The sequence below is a fragment of the Salvelinus alpinus genome, chromosome 2, assembly GCF_045679555.1.
Source record: "Salvelinus alpinus chromosome 2, SLU_Salpinus.1, whole genome shotgun sequence".
Lineage (NCBI taxonomy): Eukaryota > Metazoa > Chordata > Actinopteri > Salmoniformes > Salmonidae > Salvelinus > Salvelinus alpinus.
In genome coordinates this window covers 62,129,358-62,150,300 of record NC_092087.1, presented here as the reverse complement: position 1 = coordinate 62,150,300, position 20,943 = coordinate 62,129,358, and the positions used below count along the sequence as shown (strand labels likewise).

The window sequence follows — 20,943 nt, the reverse complement described above, 5'->3', positions numbered from 1 at the left end:
TGCAAACCGTAGTCTGTCTTTTTATGGCGGTTTTGGAGCAGTGGCTTCTTCCTTGCTGAGCGGCCTTTCAGGTTATGTCGATATAGGACTCGTTTTACTGTGGATATAGATACTGTTGTACCCGTTTCCTCCAGCATCTTCACAAGGTCCTTTTGCTGTTGTTCTGGGATTGATTTGCACCAAAGTATGTTCATCTCTAGGAGACAGAACGCGTCACCTTCCTGAGCGGTATGACGGCTGCGTGGTCCAATGGTGTTTATTCTTGCGTTTGTACAGATGAACGTGGTACCTTCATGCGTTTTTGGAAATTGCTCCCAAGGATGAACCAGACTTGTGGAGGTCTACAATTTTTTTTCTGAGGTCTTGGCTGATTTCTTTTGATTATCCCATGATGTCAAGGAAAAAGTCACTGAGTTTGAAGGTAGGCCTTGAAATACATCCACACGTACACTTCCAATTAACTCAAATTGCAATTAGCCTATCAAAAGCTTCTAAAGCCATGACATCATTTTCTGGAATTTTCCAAGCTGTTTAAAAGGCACAGTCAACTTAGTGTATGTAAACTTCTGACCCACTGGAATTGTGATGCAGTGAATTAATATGTCTGAAAACAATTTTTGGAAAAATTACTTGTCATGCACAAAGTAGATGTCCTAACCGTGTACACACACACACACACACACACACACAGGTTCAAAAGTTTGGGGTCACTTAGAAATGTCCTTGTTTTTGAAAGAAAAGCAAAAAAAATTATATCTTATGGCTGGGGGCAGTATTGAGTAGCTTGGATGAATGAGGTGCCCATAGTAAACTGCCTGCTACTCAGGCCCAGAAGCTAAGATATGCATATTATTAGTAGATTTGGATAGAAAACACTCTGAAGTTTCTAAAACTGTTTGAATGATGTCTGTGAGTATAACAGAACTCATATATATGGCAGGCAAAAACCTGAGAATAAATCCAACCAGGAAATCTGAGGTTTGTAGGTTTTCAAGTCTTTGCCTATCCAATATACAGTGTCTATGGGGTCATATTGCACTTCCTAAGGCTTCCACTAGATGTCAACAGTCTTTAGAACCTTGTTTCAGGCTTCTACTGTGAAGGGGAACCAGGTGTCTGGCAGAATGCCATGAGCTCAGTCAGGTGCGTGCCCGTGAGAGGTAGCTGCGTTCCTTTTCCTTTCCAAAGACAAGGAAGGAATTCTCCGGTTGAAACATTATTGAAGATTTATGTTAAAAACATCCTAAAGATTGATTCTATACATCGTTTGACATGTTTCTACGAACTGTAATGGAACTTTTTGACTTTTTGTCTGGCCTGCGTCTCGTGAATTTGTGAACTAAACACGCGAACAAAAAGGAGGTATTTGGACATAAATGATGGACTTTATCAAACAAAACAAACATTTATTGTGGAACTGGGATTCCTGGGAGTGCATTCTGATGAAGATCATCAAAGGTAAGTGAATATTTATAATGCTATTTCTGACTTCTGTTGACTCCACAACATGGCGGGTAAATGTATGGCTTGTTTTTGTGTCTGAGCGCTGTACCCAGATTATTGCATGGTGTGCTCTTTCGAAATCTGACACAACGGTTGCATTAAGGAGAAGGATATCTATAATTCCATGTATAACACTTGTATTTTCATCAACATTTATCATGAGTATTTCTGTAAATTGATGTGGCTCTCTGCAAAATCATCGGATGTTTTGGAAGCAAAACATTACTGAACATAACGCGCCAATGTAAACTGAGATTTTTGGATATAAATATGAACTTTATCGAACAAAAATTACATGTATTGTGTAACATGAAGTCCTATGAGTGTCATCTGATGTAGATCAAAGGTTAGTGATTCATTTTCTCTATTTCTGCTTTTTGTGACTCCTCTCTTTGGCTGGAAAAATGGCTGTGTGGGATTAACAACAAGTTTATCTTTAAAATGGTGTATAATACTTGTATGTTTGAGGAATTTTAATTATGAGATTTCTGTTGTTTGAATTTGGCGCCCTGCACTTTCACTGGCTGTTGTCATATCGATCCCGTTAACGGGATTTCAGCCGTAAGAAGTTAAAATAACATCAAATTGATCCGAAATACAGTGTAGACATTGTTAATGTTGTAAATGACTATTGTAAACTCAGCAAAAAGAGAAACGTCCTCTCACTGTCAACTGCATTTATTTTCAGCAAACTTAACATGTGTAAATATTTGTATGAACATAAGATTCAACATCTGAGACATAAACTGAACAAGTTCCACAGACATGTGACTAACAGAAATGGAATAATGTGTCGCTGAACAAAGGGGGGGGTCAAAATCAAAAGTAACAGTCAGTATCTGGTGTGGCCACCAACTGCATTAAGTACTGCAGTGCATCTCCTCCTCATGGACTGCACCAGATTTGCCAGTTCTTGCTGTGAGATGTTACCCCCACTCTTCCACCAAGGCCCCTGCAAGTTCCCGGACATTTCTGGGGGGAATGGCCCTAGCCCTCACCCACCAATCCAACAGGTCCCAGACGTGCTCAATGGGATTGAGATCCAGGCTCTTCACTGGCCATGGCAGAACACTGACATTCCTGTTTTGCAGGAAATCACACACAGAACGAGCAGTATGGCTGGTGCCATTGTCATGCTGGAGGGTCATGTCAGGATGTGCCTACAGGAAGGGTACCACATGAAGGATGTCTTCCCTGTAACGCACAGCATTGAGATTGCCTGCAATGACAACAAGCTCAGTCCGATGATGCTGTGACACCGCCCCAGACCATGACGAACCCTCCAAATCGATCCCGCTCCAGAGTGCAGGCCTCGGTGTGACTCTCATTCCTCCGACGATAAACACGAATCCGACCATCACCCCCGATGAGACAAAACCACGACTCGTCAGTGAAGAGCACTTTTTACCAGTACTATCTGGTCCAGTGACAGTGGGTTTGTGCCCATAGGCGACGTTGTTGCCGGTGATGTCTGGTGAGGACCTGCCTTACAACAGGCGTACAAGCCCTCAGTCCACCCTCTCTCAGCCTATTGCAGACAGTCTGAGCACTGATGGAGGGATTCTGTGTTCCTGGTGTAACTCCGGCAGTTGTTGCTGCCATCCTGTACCTGTCCCGCAGGTGTGATGTTCGGATGTACCGATCCTGTGCAGGTGTTGTTACACGTGGTCTGCCACTGCGAGGACGATCGGCTGTCCGTCCTGTCTCCCTGTAGCGCTGTCTTAGGCGTCTCACAGTACGGACATTGCAATTTATTGCCCTGGCTACATCTGCAGTACTCATGCCTCCTCGCAGCATGCCTAAGGCACGTTCACGCAGATGAGCAGGGACCCTGGGAATCTTTCTTTTTGTGTTTTTCAAGAGTCAGTAGAAAGGCCTCTTTAGTGTCCTAAGTTTTCATAACTGTGACCTTAATTGCCTACCGTCTGTAAGCTGTTAGTGTCTTAACGACCGTTCCACACGTGCATGTTCGTTAATTGTTTATGGTTCATTGAACAAGCATGGGAAACAGTGTTTAAACCCTTTACAATGAAGATCTGTAGGGTTATTTGGGTTTTTACGAATTCTCTTTGAAAGACAGGACAGACCATGTCCTGTCTTTCATTACCATGGACAGACAAACCGACTGATGATTAAATCAAAATAAATAACTTGAAGGCAATCTCAAATATTATATTCCGGGGAATCTGTTCAAATCTCTCAAGCTACCATACTATTGCCAGTTGTATGAAGCATTTGCACAATAGCAAAGTGTGCACCTTTTATTTCCAAGGCAGAATGCGAGTAAGAAAAAATAACCTGCCTTAGACATGACTTTGTGCTCATAGGCCTTACTCTTCCATTTTGTACCTAATTTTTCTAACTTCTGTATTCCCCCCCCCCATCCCCATCCAAAATGGTGCCCCGCCCTGGTCAAAAGTAGTGCACTTTATAGGGAATAGGTTGCCATTTGGGATGGAGGGAGTACCACAGTAAAGCAGGAACATGATTAGTTGAGTTTCTGCAGGTTGACCTGCAGTGTGGATTTTTACTAATTATCTTTTAAAGACAAGGTCCTGAAAAAGGGATGTTTCTTTTTTTGCTGAGTTTAGCTGGAAACAACTGATTTTTAATGGTATATCTACAGAGGCCCATTATCAGGAACCATCAATCCTGTGTTCCAATGTCACATTGTGTTAGCTAATCCAAGTTCATCATTTTAAAAGGCTAATTAATCATTAGAAAACCCTTTTGCAATTATGTTAGCACAGCTGAAAACTGTTCTGATTAAAGAACAATTAAACTGTCCTTCTTTAGATTAGTTGAGTATCTGGAGCATCAGCATTTGTGGGTTCGATTACAGGCTCAAAATGGCCAGAAACAAAGACTTTCTTCTGAAACTCGTCAGTCTATTCTTGTTCTGAGAAATTATGGCTATTACATGCGAGAAATTGCCAAGAAAGTGAAGAGCTCATACAACACCGTGTACTACTCCCTTCACAGAACAGCGCAAATTAGCTAACCAGAATAGAAAGAGTGGGAGGTCTGTGCACAACTGAGCAAGAGGACATTAGAGTGTTCAGTTTGAGAAACAGACGCCTCACAAGTGCTCAACTGGCAGCTTCATTAAATAGTACCCGCAAAACACCAGTCTCAACGTCAACAGTGAAGAGGCGACTCTTGGATGCTGGCACATTACACAAAACAAAAGATAAAACAGTACATCATATAACATTATTACACCACTACATATCTACAATACAACATGTATACTGTACTACCACCATACAACAATTACAATGTACAGTCGTAGCCAAAGGTTTTGAGAATGACACAAATATAAATTTTTCACAAAGTTTGCTGCTTCAGTGTCTTTAGATATTTTTGTCAGATGTTACTATGGAATACTGAGGTATAATTACAAGTATTTCATAAGTGCCAAAGGCTTCTATTGACAATTACATGAAGTTGATGCAAAGAGTCAATATTTGCAGTGTTGACCCTTCTTTTTCAAGACCTCTGCAATCCGCCCTGGCATGCTGTCAATTAACTTCTGGGCCACATCCTGACTGATGGCAGCCCATTCTTGCATAATCAATGCTTGGAGTTTGTCAGAATTTGTGGGGTTTTGTTTGTCCACCCGCCTCTTGTGGATTGACCACAAGTTCCACAAGGTCTGGGGAGTTTCCTGGCCATGGACCCAAAACATCAATGTTTTGTTCCCCGAGCCACTAAGTTATCACTTTTGCCTTATGGCAAGGTGCTCCATCATGCTGGAAAAGGCATTGTTTGTCACCAAACTGTTCCTGGATGGTTGGGAGAAGTTTCTCTCGGAGGATGTGTTGGTACCATTCTTTATTCATGGCAAAATTGTGAGTGAGCCCACTTCCTTGGCTGAGAAGCAACCCCACACATGAATGTTCTCAGGATGCTTTACTGTTGGCATGACACAGGACTGATGGTAGCCTTGTCTTCACCTTGTCTTCTCCGGACAAGCTTTTTTCCGGATGCCCCAAACAATCGGAAAGGGGATGCATCAGAGAAAAATCACTCAGCAGTCCAATCCCTGTACCTTTTGCAGAACATCAGTCTGTCCCTGATGTTTTTCCTGGAGAGAAGTGGCTTCTTTGCTGCCCTTCTTGACACCAGGCCATCCTCCAAAAGTCTTCGCCTCACTGTGCGTGCAGATGCACTCACACCTGCCTGCTGCCATTCCTGAGCAAGATCTGTACTGGTGGTGCCCTGTTCCCGCAGCTGAATCAACTTTAGGAGACGGTCCTGGTGCTTGCTGGACTTTCTGGGGCGCCCTGAAGCCTTCTTCACAACAATTGAACCGCTCTCCTTGAAGTTCTTGATGATCCGATAAATGGTTGATTTAGGTGCAATCTTACTGGCAGCAATATCCTTGGCTGTGAAGCCCTTTTTTGTGCAAAACAATGACGGCACGTGTTTCCTTGCAGGTAACCATGGTTGACTGAGGATGAACAATGATTCCAAGCACCACCCTCCTTTTGAAGCTTCCAGTCTGTTATTCGAACTCAATCAGCATGACAGAGTGATCTCCAGCCTTGTCCTTGTCAACATTCACACCTGTGTTAACGAGAGAATCACTGACATGATGTCAGCTGGTCCTTTTGTGGCAGGGCTGAAATGCAGTGGAAATGTTTTTGGGGGATTCAGTTCATTTGCATGGCAAAGAGGTACTTTGCAATTAATTGCAATTCATCTGATCACTCTTCATAACATTCTGGAGTATATGCAAATTGCCATCATACAAACTGAGGCAGCAGAATTTGTGAAAATGTATATTTGTGTCATTCTCAAAACTTTTGGCCACGACTGTACGTGGGTGTAGAGTGTGTGTGCACGTTTGTCTCTTCACAGTCCCCGCTGTTCCATAAGATGGTAGGGCCTGTGACAGGGTGATACAATAGACAGCCAAGTGGTAATTTGCATTTTGTTATTAGGACAAAGCTTTTTGATAATGCACTTCACAACCAAAATGACTACTATACTGAACAAAAATATAAACGCAACATGTAAAGTGTTGGTCCCATGTTTCATGAGCTGAAATAAAAGATCCCAGAAATGTTCCATACGCACCAAAGATTATTTCTCTCCAATTTTTTCACAAATTTGTTTACATCAATGATAGTGAGCATTTCTCCTTTGCCAAGATAATCTATCCACCTGATAGGTGTGGCATATCAAGAAGCTAATTAAACAGCATGATCATTACACAGGTGCACCTTACATTTACATTTTAGTCATTTAGCAGACACTCTTATCCAGAGCGACTTACAGTAGAGTGCATACATTTTATTACATTTTTACATACTGAGACAAGGATATCCCTACCGGCCAAGAGCCGACGCTCTTATCCAGAGCGACTTACAGTAGAGTGCATACATTTTATTACATTTTTTTTTTTTTACATACTGAGACAAGGATATCCCTACCGGCCAAACCCTCCCTAACCCGGACGACGCTATGCTAATTGTGCGTCGCCCCACGGATCTCCCGGTTGCGGCCGGCTGCGACAGAGCCTGGGCGCGAACCCAGAGACTCTGGTGGCGCAGCTAGCACTGCGATGCAGTGCCCTAGACCACTGCGCCACCCGGGAGATGTGCCGGGGACAATAAAAGGCCTCTCTAAAATGTGAAGTTGTTTCACAACACAATGCCACATATGTCCCAAGTTGAGGGAGCGTGCAATTAGCATGCTGACTGCAGGAATGTCCACCAGAAAATTTGGAAGTATGTCCAACCAGCCTCACAACCGCAAACCACGTGTAACCACGCCAGCACAGGACCTCCACATCCGGCTTCTTCACCTGTGGGATCGTCTGAGACCAGCCACCCGGACAGCTGATGAAACTGGAGTATTTCTGGTCTGTAATAAAGCTCCTTTGTGGGGAAAAAACATTCTGATTTGGGAGCCAGGCTCAGCCAATGGGTGGGCCTATGCCCTCCCAGGCTCACCCATGGCTGCGCCCCTGACCAGTCATGTGAAATCCATAGATTAGAGCCTAATGAATTTATTTCAATTGACTGATTTCCTTAAATTAACTGCAACTCAGTAAAATCATTAAAATTGTTGTATTTATATTTTTGTTCAGTATACTTGTATCTGCTTGGTTGTGTAATTAACCACCTACTAGTTTATCAAACCAGGTATTTTTTATACAACTTTTCACATAACATCCATTATTTAGTTTTGCCCTAGACAATACAGAATACGTGTATGAGATTTGAACTGATTTGCAAATCCGTCTTGCTAGCATTATCAAATGATAACGTTACATAACTATTGTAAAGTGGCTGTTCCACTGGATGTCATTAGGTGAATGCACCAATTTGTAAGTCGCTCTGGATAAGAGCGTCTGCTAAATGACTTAAATGTAAATGTAAATAACCATCAGTTTCTAGACAATACACAATAAACGTGTATTAGCTACGACCTAACTACGTTGTAATGAGGTAGTTAGCTAACTAGTTATCTAGCTTGCTACACTGACGTTAGCTAGCCTGCCTCACTTTATCAAAAGATAGCTACCTACATAGCTAACGACATTAACTTTGTTGCTGGTTAAGTCAAACCAGAGGTCATTATTTTCCAGTATCTGGTTATACTCACCACCACCGGTCGTTGCACACCAAGCTTGAGTTACTGGTGCAGACTTGGGGACTGGCGAATTTAAACCACCTATTGCGCATACTCGGGTATTTTGGCAGGACATGCCATTGAATATTGGCTGTGGAGGCATGGTCAATCCGTACAGTGCTTTTCAGTCTGCCGTTGGGGGCGGTGAAACAGAGTGAAGTGGGCGGAGGGGCGTGATTTGTTGACATAATTGTAATCCACTAAGGCCAAGGTTAGCTGAGTAAAAGTTTGAGGAAAACGCCACTCACCTTGATTCTTTAAGCGCTTGCCAGTCTTCCCTGCTACCACTTCAGTCATGGTGATTTCCCGCTGCTGTGGGAACTGTTCAGTCATTTTCATATGCTTTGCTGATTCGAAGTGACTGTTGATCGTCGACTTTCTCTAGTTTCCAAAAACATTTGGAAATGGTTTCGCACGGTCGTTAGCTGTCATTTTTGTTGACAAATGAGTGATTTCTGTTCATTGTACTGCCTGTCCGGCCATCAACAATCACCCATCTTCGCACGTGAATACGCTGACAGGCCAGGGGGGAAACACTTTGTTGACGTGTGGTTAGATTGGGCCATTTTCCATGGTCACAGTGCAGTAATTGGTCAAAATTACGAATCCGCTTTTGATTGGACCCTTTAATGCGCTAAACGTGCGGCGATTAGTCAAAATTATATGAGAAATGCAATTATTTAGTGGACTGCGGGAATGTGTACTCCCAATAATTCAAGGCCTCTAGACTGATAAATCCTGTGATATGCACGGAGGAGCACGGAGAAATCCTGGGTGATGGAAAAGTACTGAAGTACATATTTGTGGGAGGGAGGGGGTGAGAGCTCAGGATATAAGTGGACACTGCATTGAATTGATTTATTCAGATGTACATCTTTGCTGAATAAACATTTGAAATGTCACCGAGTTAAGGCTCTTTTGTATGATAAATGTTTATTGTATAGATCTTATCAGTCCTTACAAGGTACCAACATAAAATGATGAAGCAGATATGTCATACACTGCTCAACGTTTACAAAGAATATTGTTGAAACCTATTGGATTCAAAACAAAATAAATAAGTTAAAGTTTCAAATGGTTTAAGGACTTCGCCCCAAAATGACAGTCAACGATCCTTCTATAAGGTTATGTGCCAATAAAGAGCGTTTCAGACAGGGGAGATGGAACTGCAATGATGATCAAACGTGAACATACATATATCAACCCACCCATGATGATTTGAATCAAGCTCCCAAAAGCTTATTATACAACTTATCATTTTGCTAAAACAATAGAATAAACATTTGGCCATTAAATAGAAAAAACTAATACAGCAAAGAGATGGTGGAGGTGATCCTCTCAGTCTGAAGGGTTCTGAATGACAATGAGGAAATAGTCTTTATCTGTAGGGGAAAGCAAAATGAGTATTATTCTAAACAAATATACACTGAACAAAAATAGAAAACGCAACATGCAACAATTTCAAAGATTTTACTGACTTAAAGTTCATATAAGGAAATAAGTCAATTTAAATAAATAAATTAGGCCCTAATCTATGGATTTCACATGACTGGGAATACAGATAAGCAGCAACTTCGCACAGCTGTTGAAGAGTGGGACAACATTCCACAGGCCACAATCAAATGCTTGATCAACTCGTTGCGAAGGAGATGTGTCTCACTGCATGAGGCAAATGGTGGTCACACCAGACACTTACTGGTTTTCTGATCCATGCACCTACCTTTTTTTAAGTTACTGTATTCTGTGACCAACATATGGATATCTGTATTCCCATATATTTCAATTGACTGATTTCCTTATATAATCTGTAATTCAGAAAAATCTTTGAAATGGTTACATGTTGTGTTAATTTTTGTTGATTGATACTTTTTTATTTTTTTTAAAATCAACCCTTTATTTCTATTTTGATATTGACACTGCACTGTTGAAGAAGAGCTTGCAAGTAAGAATTTCACTGTACTGTTTACACCTGCTGTATCCTGTGCATGTGACAAATAAAAGTTGATTTGAAAACCCTAATCTTAACTTTCTACAGATTCTAAACATTTCTGTAGTGTCAGTGTCCTCTCTACAACAAATGACTACTACTGCAGCATTGCATTTGACAAAATTCACCATCCAAGATAAATGTGGGGGTAATTTTTTTTATTTTACCGTTATTTTACCAGGTAAGTTGACTGAGAACACGTTCTCATTTGCAGCAACGACCTGGGGAATAGTTACAGGGGAGAGGAGGGGGATGAATGAGCCAATTATAAACTGGGGATTATTAGGTGACCAAGATGGTTTGAGGGCCAGATTGGGAATTTAGCCAGGACACCGGGGTTAACACCCCTACTCTTACGATAAGTGCCATGGGATCTTTAATGACCTCAGAGAGTCAGGACACCCGTTTAACGTCCCATCCGAAAGACGGCACCCTACACAGGGCAGTGTCCCCAATCACTGCCCTGGGGCATTGGGATATTTTTTAGACCAGAGGAAAGAGTGCCTCCTACTGGCCCTCCAACACCACTTCCAGCAGCATCTGGTCTCCCATCCAGGGACTGACCAGGACTGACCCTGCTTAGCTTCAGAAGCAAGCCAACAGTGGTATGCAGGGTGGTATGCTGCTAATGCAACTACAGGGGACACCGATGTTCAAAAGCCATGCTATATGTGACTGAGACAATCATTGTGAGTTACCTGGAGCAATCATAATCTCATTCTTCTTGGAGCGGACCCTGAGGAAGGTGAGGTCATTCTGGGGGTCAATGTCCCTAACTGTGCTACGTGCCTTCATCACTAACTGGTGAATGAGTCCAGCATACTGCACTGTGCTGGAGTTGTCAAGGGTGGTCTTGATAGGGATGCCTGGAAAATGTCAGAGGGGAATGCAGAGGGAACCATTGTGCATTGAGTCTGTGGGAGATCATTGCAGTCTTAAATACATTTGAAAGAAACTTAATTGTGCCATGATTTACCATAATAAAGTATATTATTAATGGAATAGCTAACCAGTTTAAACTATAGTAATCATTGAATTAGGCTTACCTTCAGCATTGACAATGATGATTCCTTGCACCCCTTTTTGACCCTGAATTCTCTTGAGGGTTTCCTCTACCTCAGCCTAAAAGACAGCAGTTATTTTAAATATAATTCAAAAATCACACTTTCCTTAAGTTAAAAGCATTTTCATCAAGATTGCAACAAGACAGAAAAAAAACAAAAAAACATTAGCTACTGTAGCTAGCTAGCCAGTGACTAGTTAGCTAACGTTAGCAGGCCAACACAGCTTCAAAGTATTAGACTGGTCAGTGGTTGCTAAGCAGTTAATCTACTGTTTGTAGGGTTAGTTAGCTAAATTAAAATGATTTCCCTTCATGAAATAGAACCAAACCAGAATGGTGTTAGCCAACTTGGCTAGCGATCTAGCCAGCGGCCACCGGCCTGCAAAACTTCCTTTCAACAATAATAATACATTTGTTGGGTGCTTATAATTGTCCTATGAAGTGATCTACGGGACTTTAGTAAGGTCCAGCCAACCTTCTGATACAGGATGCAGTGATGAGTATTAAAACTGTCACCTATAATATAACAAAGGACGCAATGGTAGAAGGCATCCAAAGGTTTAAGAGTAGTGGCTGCTGCATTCTGGTAAAAGGTGTCACCATGGCCAAGAACTGGCAGGAAAGTTGACTGTACAATCTGATTCCTGCTGTTCGAGGAGGCAAGATCAATAATAAAATTTAATAAATAAGCCCACTTTAAAACTTTGCTTTTTAACTAGCTCATCAGTATGTTTTTTAAACATTAGATATTTAATCCAAATGCCCAGATACAGTGGGGAGAACAAGTATTTGATACACTGCCGATTTTGCAGGTTTTCCTACTTACAAAGCATGTAGAGGTCTGTCATTTTTATCATAGGTACACTTCAACAGTGAGAGACAGAATCTAAAACAAAAATCCAGAAAATCACATTGTATGATTTTTAAGTAATTAATTTGCATTTTATTGCATGACATAAGTATTTGATCACCTACCAACCAGTAAGAATTCCAGCTCTCACAGACCTGTTAGTTTTTCTTTAAGAAGCCCTCCTGTTCTCCACTCATTACCTGTATTAACTGCACCTGTTTGAACTCGTTACCTGTATAAAAGACACCTGTCCACACACTCAATCAAACAGACTCCAACCTCTCCACAATGGCCAAGACCAGAGAGCTGTGTAAGGACATCAGGGATAAAATTGTAGACCTGCACAAGGCTGGGATGGGCTACAGGACAATAGGCAAGCAGCTTGGTGAGAAGGAGACAACTGTTGGCGCAATTATTAGAAAATGGAAGAAGTTCAAGATGACGGTCAATCACCCTCTGTCTGGGGCTCCATGCAAGATCTCACCTCGTGGGGCATCAATGATCATGAGGATGGTGAGGGATCAGCCCAGAACTACACGGCAGGACCTGGTCAATGACCTGAAGAGAGCTGGGACCACAGTCTCAAAGAAAACCATTAGTAACACACTACGCCGTCATGGATTAAAATCCTGCAGCGCACGCAAGGTCCCCCTGCTCAAGCCAGCGCATGTTCAGGTCCGTCTGAAGTTTGCCAATGACCATCTGGATGATCCAGAGGAGGAATGGTGGTCATGTGGTCTGATGAGACAAAAATAGAGCTTTTTGGTCTAACCTCCACTCGCCGTGTTTGGAGGAATTAGAATGATGAGTACAACCCCAAGAACACCATCCCAACCGTGAAGCATGGAGGTGGAAACATCATTCTTTGGGGATGCTTTTCTGCAAAGGGGACAGGACGACTGCACCGTATTGAGGGGAGGATGGATGGGGCTATGTGTCGCAAGATCTTGGCCAACAACCTCCTTCCCTCAGTAAGAGCATTGAAGATGGGTCGTGGCTGGGTCTTCCAGCATGACAACGACCCGAAACACACAGCCAGGGCAACTAAGGAGTGGCTCCGTAAGAAGCATCTCAAGGTCCTGGAGTGCCCTAGCCAGTCTCCAGACCTGAACCCAATAGATCATCTTTGGAGGGAGCTGAAAGTCCGTATTGTCCAGCGACAGCCCCGAAACCTGAAGGATCTGGAGAAGGTCTGTATGGAGGAGTGGGCCAAAATCCCTGCTGCAGTGTGTGCAAACCTGGTCAATTACTACAGGAAACGTATGATCTCTGTAATTGCAAACAAAGGTTTCTGTACAAAATATTAAGTTCTGCTTTTCTGATGTATCAAATACTTGAGGACTGGCCACCCCTCATAGCCTGGTTCCTCTCTAGGTTTCTTCCTAGGTTTTGGCTTTCTAGGGAGTTTTTCCTAGCCATCGTGCTTCTACACCTGCATTGCTTGCTGTTTGGGGTTTTAGGCTGGGTTTCTGTACAGCACTTCGAGATATTAGCTGATGTACGAAGGGCTATATAAAATAAACTTGATTTGATTTGTCATGCAATAAAATGCAAATTAATTACTTAATCATACAATGTGATTTTCAGGATTTGTGTTTTAGATTCCGTCTCTCACAGTTGAAGTGTACCTATGATAAATTACAGACCTCTACATGCTTTGTAAGTAGGAAACACTGCCGATTTTGCAGGTTATCAAATACTTGTTCTCCCCACTGTATGTATAGGTGGGAACCACCTCGACGAGAGTACGATTCAATGAGTGAATATGTAGCCCATCTGAGACATTTTGCTGTGAATTAGAGAACATATTTACGTTTTAATTCAACAAGGTCATTCTGTAATGTAACAATCAGATTGCAGCTCTAACATAGCTTGGTCAACAGTCCGTGCAATGGCATACATAACTGTATCGTCGGCATACAGATGAATATTACAGGATTTAATACACACACATACTAGAGGTCGACCGATTATGATTTTAACGCCGATACCGATTATTGGAGGACCAAAAAAAGCAGATACCGATTAAATCGGACGATTTTTATATATTTGTAATAATGACAATTACAACTACTAAATGAATACTTATTTTAACTTAATAGAATACATAAATAAAATCAATTTAGTCTCAAATAATGAAACGTGTTCAATTGTTTAAATAATGCAAAAACACTGTTGGAGAAGTAAAAGTGCCATATAAAAAAGCTAACGTTTAAGTTCCTTGCTCAGAACATGAGAACATATGAAAGCTGGTGGTTCCTTTTAACATGTCTTCAATATTCCCAGTTAAGAAGTTTAAGTTGTAGTTATAGGAATTATAGGACTATTTCTCTCTATACCATTTGTACTTCGAATTCCGAAATGGTTGACCGTTCAAAACGTTTTCTCCCAGTCGGAGTTAATTTTGCACAAGTTCCTAGTTGTTTTGAACGCGGCATTTGCCTTCGGCTATTCTACGAAAGGAATTTTCGCCACCAGCGTCGAAGCCAAGCTAACTGGCTATGGCAACGCCCAGCATCATGTAGCCTATATAGCTAGCTAAATACTTAGCGTTATAAGATAAACTATACAAAGCATGTAAATTACACGAATGTCAAGGTATTCACATAATATACAATGCACTTGCCATTTTGGGGGCGAGGTTGTAACTTGCGTCCAAGAAATGTCGCTATTTAGCCAGAATTCAGCTAACTGCCAAAACGGTAGAGGGTCGTGTCGTCAGACAACTCCACAACCGTTCATGCGCACTTATTCTACTGCGGTTTCGTTTTTTGGCGCTAGGCATCCAACGGTAGGGTGCAGCATTACCGCCACCTATTGCACTGGAGTGGAGTGCCAGGCCCGTTTCTCTTAAAAATATAAATTATTTGAGACTGTATCTAATGTTCTACTCAGTATGCTCTTTCAACTCAATTCCTTTATCCCCTTCTCCCTCATACTGGATCTGTCTCTCTTTCCATATGATACTGCCCACACTGTATCAGCACATGCTCCACTGTCTCTCTTTCCTGGTAGTAATCAACCTTTGTTGGATGATTTCCTATCACATTTAATGTCTTATTCAACTGTCTGTGTCCCACCCTTATCCTTGTAAAGATGGCCTCCGCTCTTATATCTCTTCCTTCCATCCTCCCCGACTTTACTCTGTACTTCGAAAAGATACCGGTCTTAGTGTCTCTGTTCCACTGCTCCTGCCATCTCTGCACCACCATTGTCCATATCATTTCCTTAGCCTACACCTTGCTCATTGGCACATCCACCTCTCTCCTAAGGGCCTGTTTAGCTAGCATATCTACTCCTCCCCACGGGCTGGGACCCAAGCAAAACTTATCTGGACACCCATCTGTTTCACCTGGGCATGAATTTGGAGTACCTCATATAGCATGTATTGTCTTCTCCATGAACTAAAAGACTTCAGACTCATCCATACAGCACATGAATCAGAACACACAACAACCCTGTCTGGCTAAATTCCGTTCATCCACTGCAAGGCCAACAGTACTACCATCAGCTACACTACATTACCAAAAGTATGTGGACACCTGCTCGTCGAACACCTTATTCCAAAATCATGGGTATTAATATGGAGTTGGTCCCCCCTTTGCGGCCATAACAGCCTCCACTCTTCTGGGAAGGCTTTCCACTAGATGTTGGAACATTGCTGCGGGAACTTGCTTCCATTCAGCCACAAGAGCATTAGTGAGGTCGGGCACTGATGTTGGACGATTAGGCCTGGCTCGCAGTTGGTTCCAATTCATCCCAAAGGTGTTGAGGTCGGGGCTCTGTGCAGGCCAGTCAAGTTTTTCCACACCAATCTCAACAAACCATTTGTGTATGGACCTTGCTTTGTGCACGGGGCATTGTCATGCTGAAACAGGAAAGGGCCTTCCTCAAACCGTTGCCACAAAGTTGGAAGCACAGAATAGTCTAAAATGTAATGGTATACTGTAGCGTTAAGATTTCCCTTCACTGGCCTAGCCCGAACCATGAAAAACAACCCCAGACCATTATTCCTCCTCCACCAAACTTTACAGTTGTCACTATGCATTCGGTCAGGTAGCTTTCTCCTGGCATCCACCACACCCAGATTTGTCACTCCAAAGAACGCGTTTCCACTGCTCCAGTGTGCAACAGTCGGGGAAATAGCATACATCATAGTATCATCCGCATATAGATGAAGTTTAGAATTTTTAACAGATTGACCAATGGTGTTTATATAAATAGTGAAGAGAACAGGTTCCACCTTTATGCACTTTAAGAAATTCAGACTTAACCCCATCAATCACGATGGCCTTTGTTCCGTCACTAAGATTATCATGAAACCATTAACAGGTGTCAGAGATCAGGCCTATCGAGGACAACTTATTCAATAAAATAGCGTGATCAACAGTATCAAATGCGTTTGACAACTCCACAAACAAAGCAGCGCATTTCATTTGATTGTCTAAAGCATGAACAACTAAAGTGGTTGCTGTAATAGTGCTATGTCCAGGCCTAAACCCTGATTGGTTTACATTCAAAATACATTTCTCAGATAAAAAAGAGCAAAGTAGTACATTTACCAATGATTCAAGAATCTTAGCTAGTCAAGTAAGCCTTGAAATGGGGCGATAATTATTAAGATCACAACTATCCTCACCCTTATGGAGTGGCAGCACAAGACCTGATTTCCATACTTTTTGAATATTTCCTGATAACAATGTTAAATAAAGAATGTGGGTTATTGAACCAACAATGCTGGGGACTGCACACTTAATCAGATCAGGATCCAATTGGTCGGCCCCTGTGGATTTCTAGTTGCTAGCAAAGAATCCAGGACTTCTTTTTCTTTAAATAGACTAAATGAAAAGTTTTCAGCAGCACGAACATGTTCTTATGGTCGTTTTTCTTGGGGGTTTTTGTGTTTCATTTAGGAGATTTCATCAGGTGACCTCTACATTTGCACTGGAGGAGTTCTCCCTTTGGCAAATAAATTATTAAGGAGCAGAGGAAGCACAGGGAAATCTGTCATGTCTCTGCTATTGTGAATTCAAACTCCCTCAGGACAAACACTCATGTTTTCTTGCCCTCTCCCATGTTGAGAATCTTAGGTTCTCCCTGGTCCAATTAATGATTGTGTTACCCTTGAAAATACTTTCAAATCTCCATCAGATTTTGTAAAGTGGTAAAGACCATGGACTTTTTGATGAGGAAACAGAATGTTTTCCACACGCATCAACAGAGGAATTCTCCTTTGGAGTTATATCAGTTGTAGTGTTCAACTTTTGAGCTCTTGGCTTGGGTACCTTCCGTCCCACACGTGGCAAAAATACTACAGAGCAGTCCTCGTTAAAGCCGAGGTCCCTCCTTGAAACCTCGTTACTCATTCCAAGTGCTCTGGAGAGCATTTTACATTTATCTGGGTTACATTAGCCCTTCCAAAATGTGAAAAAACAATGACAGTCATGGTTGATCTGAAGACATGGAACCAAAGGGAAACCGTACACAGTATAAGAAGGAAGACAATAAAGGTCAGAGTGAATTAAAGTTGATGATGTAAAGTCAACATCACACCCTAATGTTTCCCTCAGGTTTTTCTGTGCAATAATTACAGAGATGATATGCAATGCTTCAAATCCATATACAGTATGGTTCACATCCTGGATATGAACATGTTATGAATAATTGTATCTTATGGGTTTTAAGTGGTATCTACCCTTTTTCATTGGAAGAAAACACACAAGCAGTAAATTAGCATGGCAATTAAGTTTTACAAACTTATACCAATGTGTTTTGAATCATTTATCGCCCTTGTTGTACATCTCTGTTGTACATTCCTTTAGGAACAAACAAAAGGTTTCCTATGTGCTCTATGGGATGAGTTATGAGGAATTCACCCAATCCTTATTATCATCAATTTAAGGACACATTACCAGACATAATGTATAATCCCATTTCCTTATGGTTATGCAACTGGATGCCAAGATTTGTCGAAACATGTCGATGTTTGTTTATTAGAAACTGATTTTACAGCTCATATGTGAAAAGCTCTTTGTTTGGCCACACCAGAAGTTTCACAAACTATACACACGCACGTGCACACACACCCGGGAACTCATTGATCATGGCACGTGAAGACATCCCTCTCTGGATTGGGGTGGGTCTTTGTATTATGGCCAAAAAATAAATCATGACTGAAAAATGATAAGCCTAAGTGTTGATCAAGTCTGTTTTTCTTACAGTCAATGCCAACCCTCTATGTGCCAGAGTGGACAGAGCATGTCAAGACTCTATGGATCTGGAGGGAGAGATAAAGAGCAGGATGCAAGTCATGTGATGTGACTGACAAACGTATCGCATCGACACAGACATGGCTGTACATGTTGCCGTCTCTCCACACAAAAGAACAACACATCTTAGCCATAACCACTGTAGTACCTTCTTCCATTGGCTAGTGGCAAATCCTAAAACTGCACCAAAACACCTTGACACCGTGGGCATTTAAGTTTGAAACTAATATGTTCTATGTTGCTATGTGTCTTGTATGTACCAATTTGTCACCACACATGGAAGTTCCCTCCCAAGAAATAAAAGTTATTTGAAAACTGTGGCTAAAGTAATAGCCTGCTTTGTTCACCCATTCATCCTGTCTGTCAGTTCAAAAGGTGCCCAGGCAAATACTGTCTCTGTCGACCCCACCTCCAACCATTCCCCATGTTTGGGCACTAAAACTGATACAGTATGACTGAGAGGTTGTTGCTCCTCTTCACCCAGCTTATCATACAGCATTCACATCTGGCCTCTTACAAAAACATTGTCATTACTGTAGATGATTTACCCAATTGCACAATTCTAATTATTCTGAATTATTCTAAATTAATTACTTTTTCATGATTAAATAATTATTGTATACTGTACATTTTAAGAGCAAAATGTTGTTTTCATCTCCATTTATTAATCTTGGTTCTACAGTGTCAGTCTTTCCTTAGGAAATTAGTTCAGAGGCACTGCTAATGACTATGAAAGCAATGCATTCCGTGACTAGGTTGATGACATTGACAAATTGTAAGAACCAAATTACTATGACTGGGAAGTGCATTAGTCTTTTGAAAGTGAACTAAAAGTTGATGGGAAAAAAACTCTGCTCCACCTCTTTGGATAGAAAAAAAGAGCCTCTCACATACTGACACGTCATAATCTAAACCATCTTGTGCAGATGGTACGCCACAGTGCAAGCAATGGGGCATAAAGTCAGACTGGAGCAACAGCCAGGACTCCCTTTCTCAGGCTTCAACAAGTAACCATCCAACTGGGCACAGACGTCAGTTCAACTTCTAGTTTGATTTACAATTTCACAATTTGGTTGTCAATAAAAAATGTCACAATGCCATTGGATTTAGGTTAAAAGTTGGCTGGAAAAAAAGATAAAATCACCTTACATTGATAAAAAGAAAACTTTAACATCACATAGAATGTTTTGGTTGAAATTATGTGAAAACAACATTGATTTACTCAGTTTTTGCCCAGTGAGTTGGCTGTCTTTCTTCCTCCCTCTAAATTTTTGTAATATATAAAAATAAAAATAAACTGAAATATCACATTTACATAAGTATTCAGTCTCAGTATTTAGTTGTACCACCTTTGGCAGCCTCGAGTCTTCTTGGGTATGATGCTACAAGCTTGGCACACCTGTATTTGGGGAGTTTTTCCCATTCTTCTCTGCAGATCCTCTCAAGCTCTATCAGGTTAGATGGGGAGCGTTGCTGCACAGCTATTTCCTGGTCTCTCCAGAGATGTTCGATCGGGTGCAGGTCTGGGCTCTGGCTAGGCCACTCAAGGACATTCAGAGACTTGTCCTGAAGCCACTTTTGCGTTGTCTTGGCTGTGTGCTTAGGATCAATGTCCTGTTGGAAGGTATACCTTTGCCCCAGTCTGAGGTCCTGAGCGCTCTGGAGCTGGTTTTCATCAACGATCCTAACTAGTCTCCCAGTCCCTGCCGCTGAAAAACATCCCCACAGCATGATTCTGCCACCACCATGCTTCACCGTAGGGATGGTGCAAGGTTTCCTCCAGACGTGATGCTTGGCATTCAGGTCAAAGAATTCAATCTTGGTTTCATCAGACCAGAGAATCTTGTTTTTCATGGTCTGAGAGTCCTTTAGGTGCCTTTTTGCAAACTCCAAGTGGGCTGTCATGTGCCTTTTACTGAGGACTGGCTTCTGTTTGGCCACTCTACCATAAAGGCCTGATTAGTGGAGTGCTGCAGAGATGGTTGTCCTTCTGGAAGGTTTTCCCATCTCCACAGAGGAACTCTGGAGCTCTGTCAGAGTGACCATTGGTTTCTTGGTCACCTCCCTGACCAAGGCCCTTCTCCCCAACTGCTCAGTTTGGCCGGGCGGCCAGCTCTAGGAAGAGTATTGGTGGTTACAAACTTCTTCCATTTAAGAATGATGGAGGCCCACTGTGTTCTTGGGGACCTTCAATGCTGCAGAAATGTTTTAGTACCCTTCCCAAGATCTGTGCATCGACACAATCCTGTCTAGTAGCTCTACGGACAATTCCTTTGACCTCATGGTTTTTTGCTCTGACATGCACTGTCAACTGTGGGACCATATATAGACAGGTCTGTGCCTTATGTCCAATCAATTGAATTAACCACAGGTGGACTCCAATCAAGTTGTAGAAACATCTCAAGGGTGATCAACGGAAACAGAATGCACCTTAATTTTGAGTCTCATAGCAAAGGGTATGAATACTTATGTAGATAAAGGTATTTGTTTTTTATATTTAATACATTTGCCAAAATATCTAAAACCTGTTCAAGCATTGCCATTATGGGGTATTGTGTGTAGATTGATGAGGATTTTTTTTTCCTGAAACCATTTTAGAATAAGGCTTTAACGTAACAAATTGTGGAAA

At 41.8% G+C, this 20,943-nt stretch overlaps 1 protein-coding gene across 1 annotated transcript; it reads right to left on the bottom strand.

The window, feature by feature from the left end:
• Positions 1 to 9,061: 9,061 nt before the first annotated feature.
• On the bottom strand, positions 9,062 to 14,827 carry dynlrb1 (dynein, light chain, roadblock-type 1). The gene is made up of 4 exons (XM_071387232.1): positions 14,672 to 14,827; positions 11,179 to 11,254; positions 10,831 to 10,998; positions 9,062 to 9,527 (listed from the first exon to the last, which is right to left on the bottom strand). Exons 1-4 carry the CDS (start codon positions 14,672 to 14,674, stop codon positions 9,484 to 9,486), a joined length of 291 nt encoding a protein of 96 aa, XP_071243333.1. The 5' UTR covers positions 14,675 to 14,827; the 3' UTR covers positions 9,062 to 9,483.
• Positions 14,828 to 20,943: the final 6,116 nt, after the last annotated feature.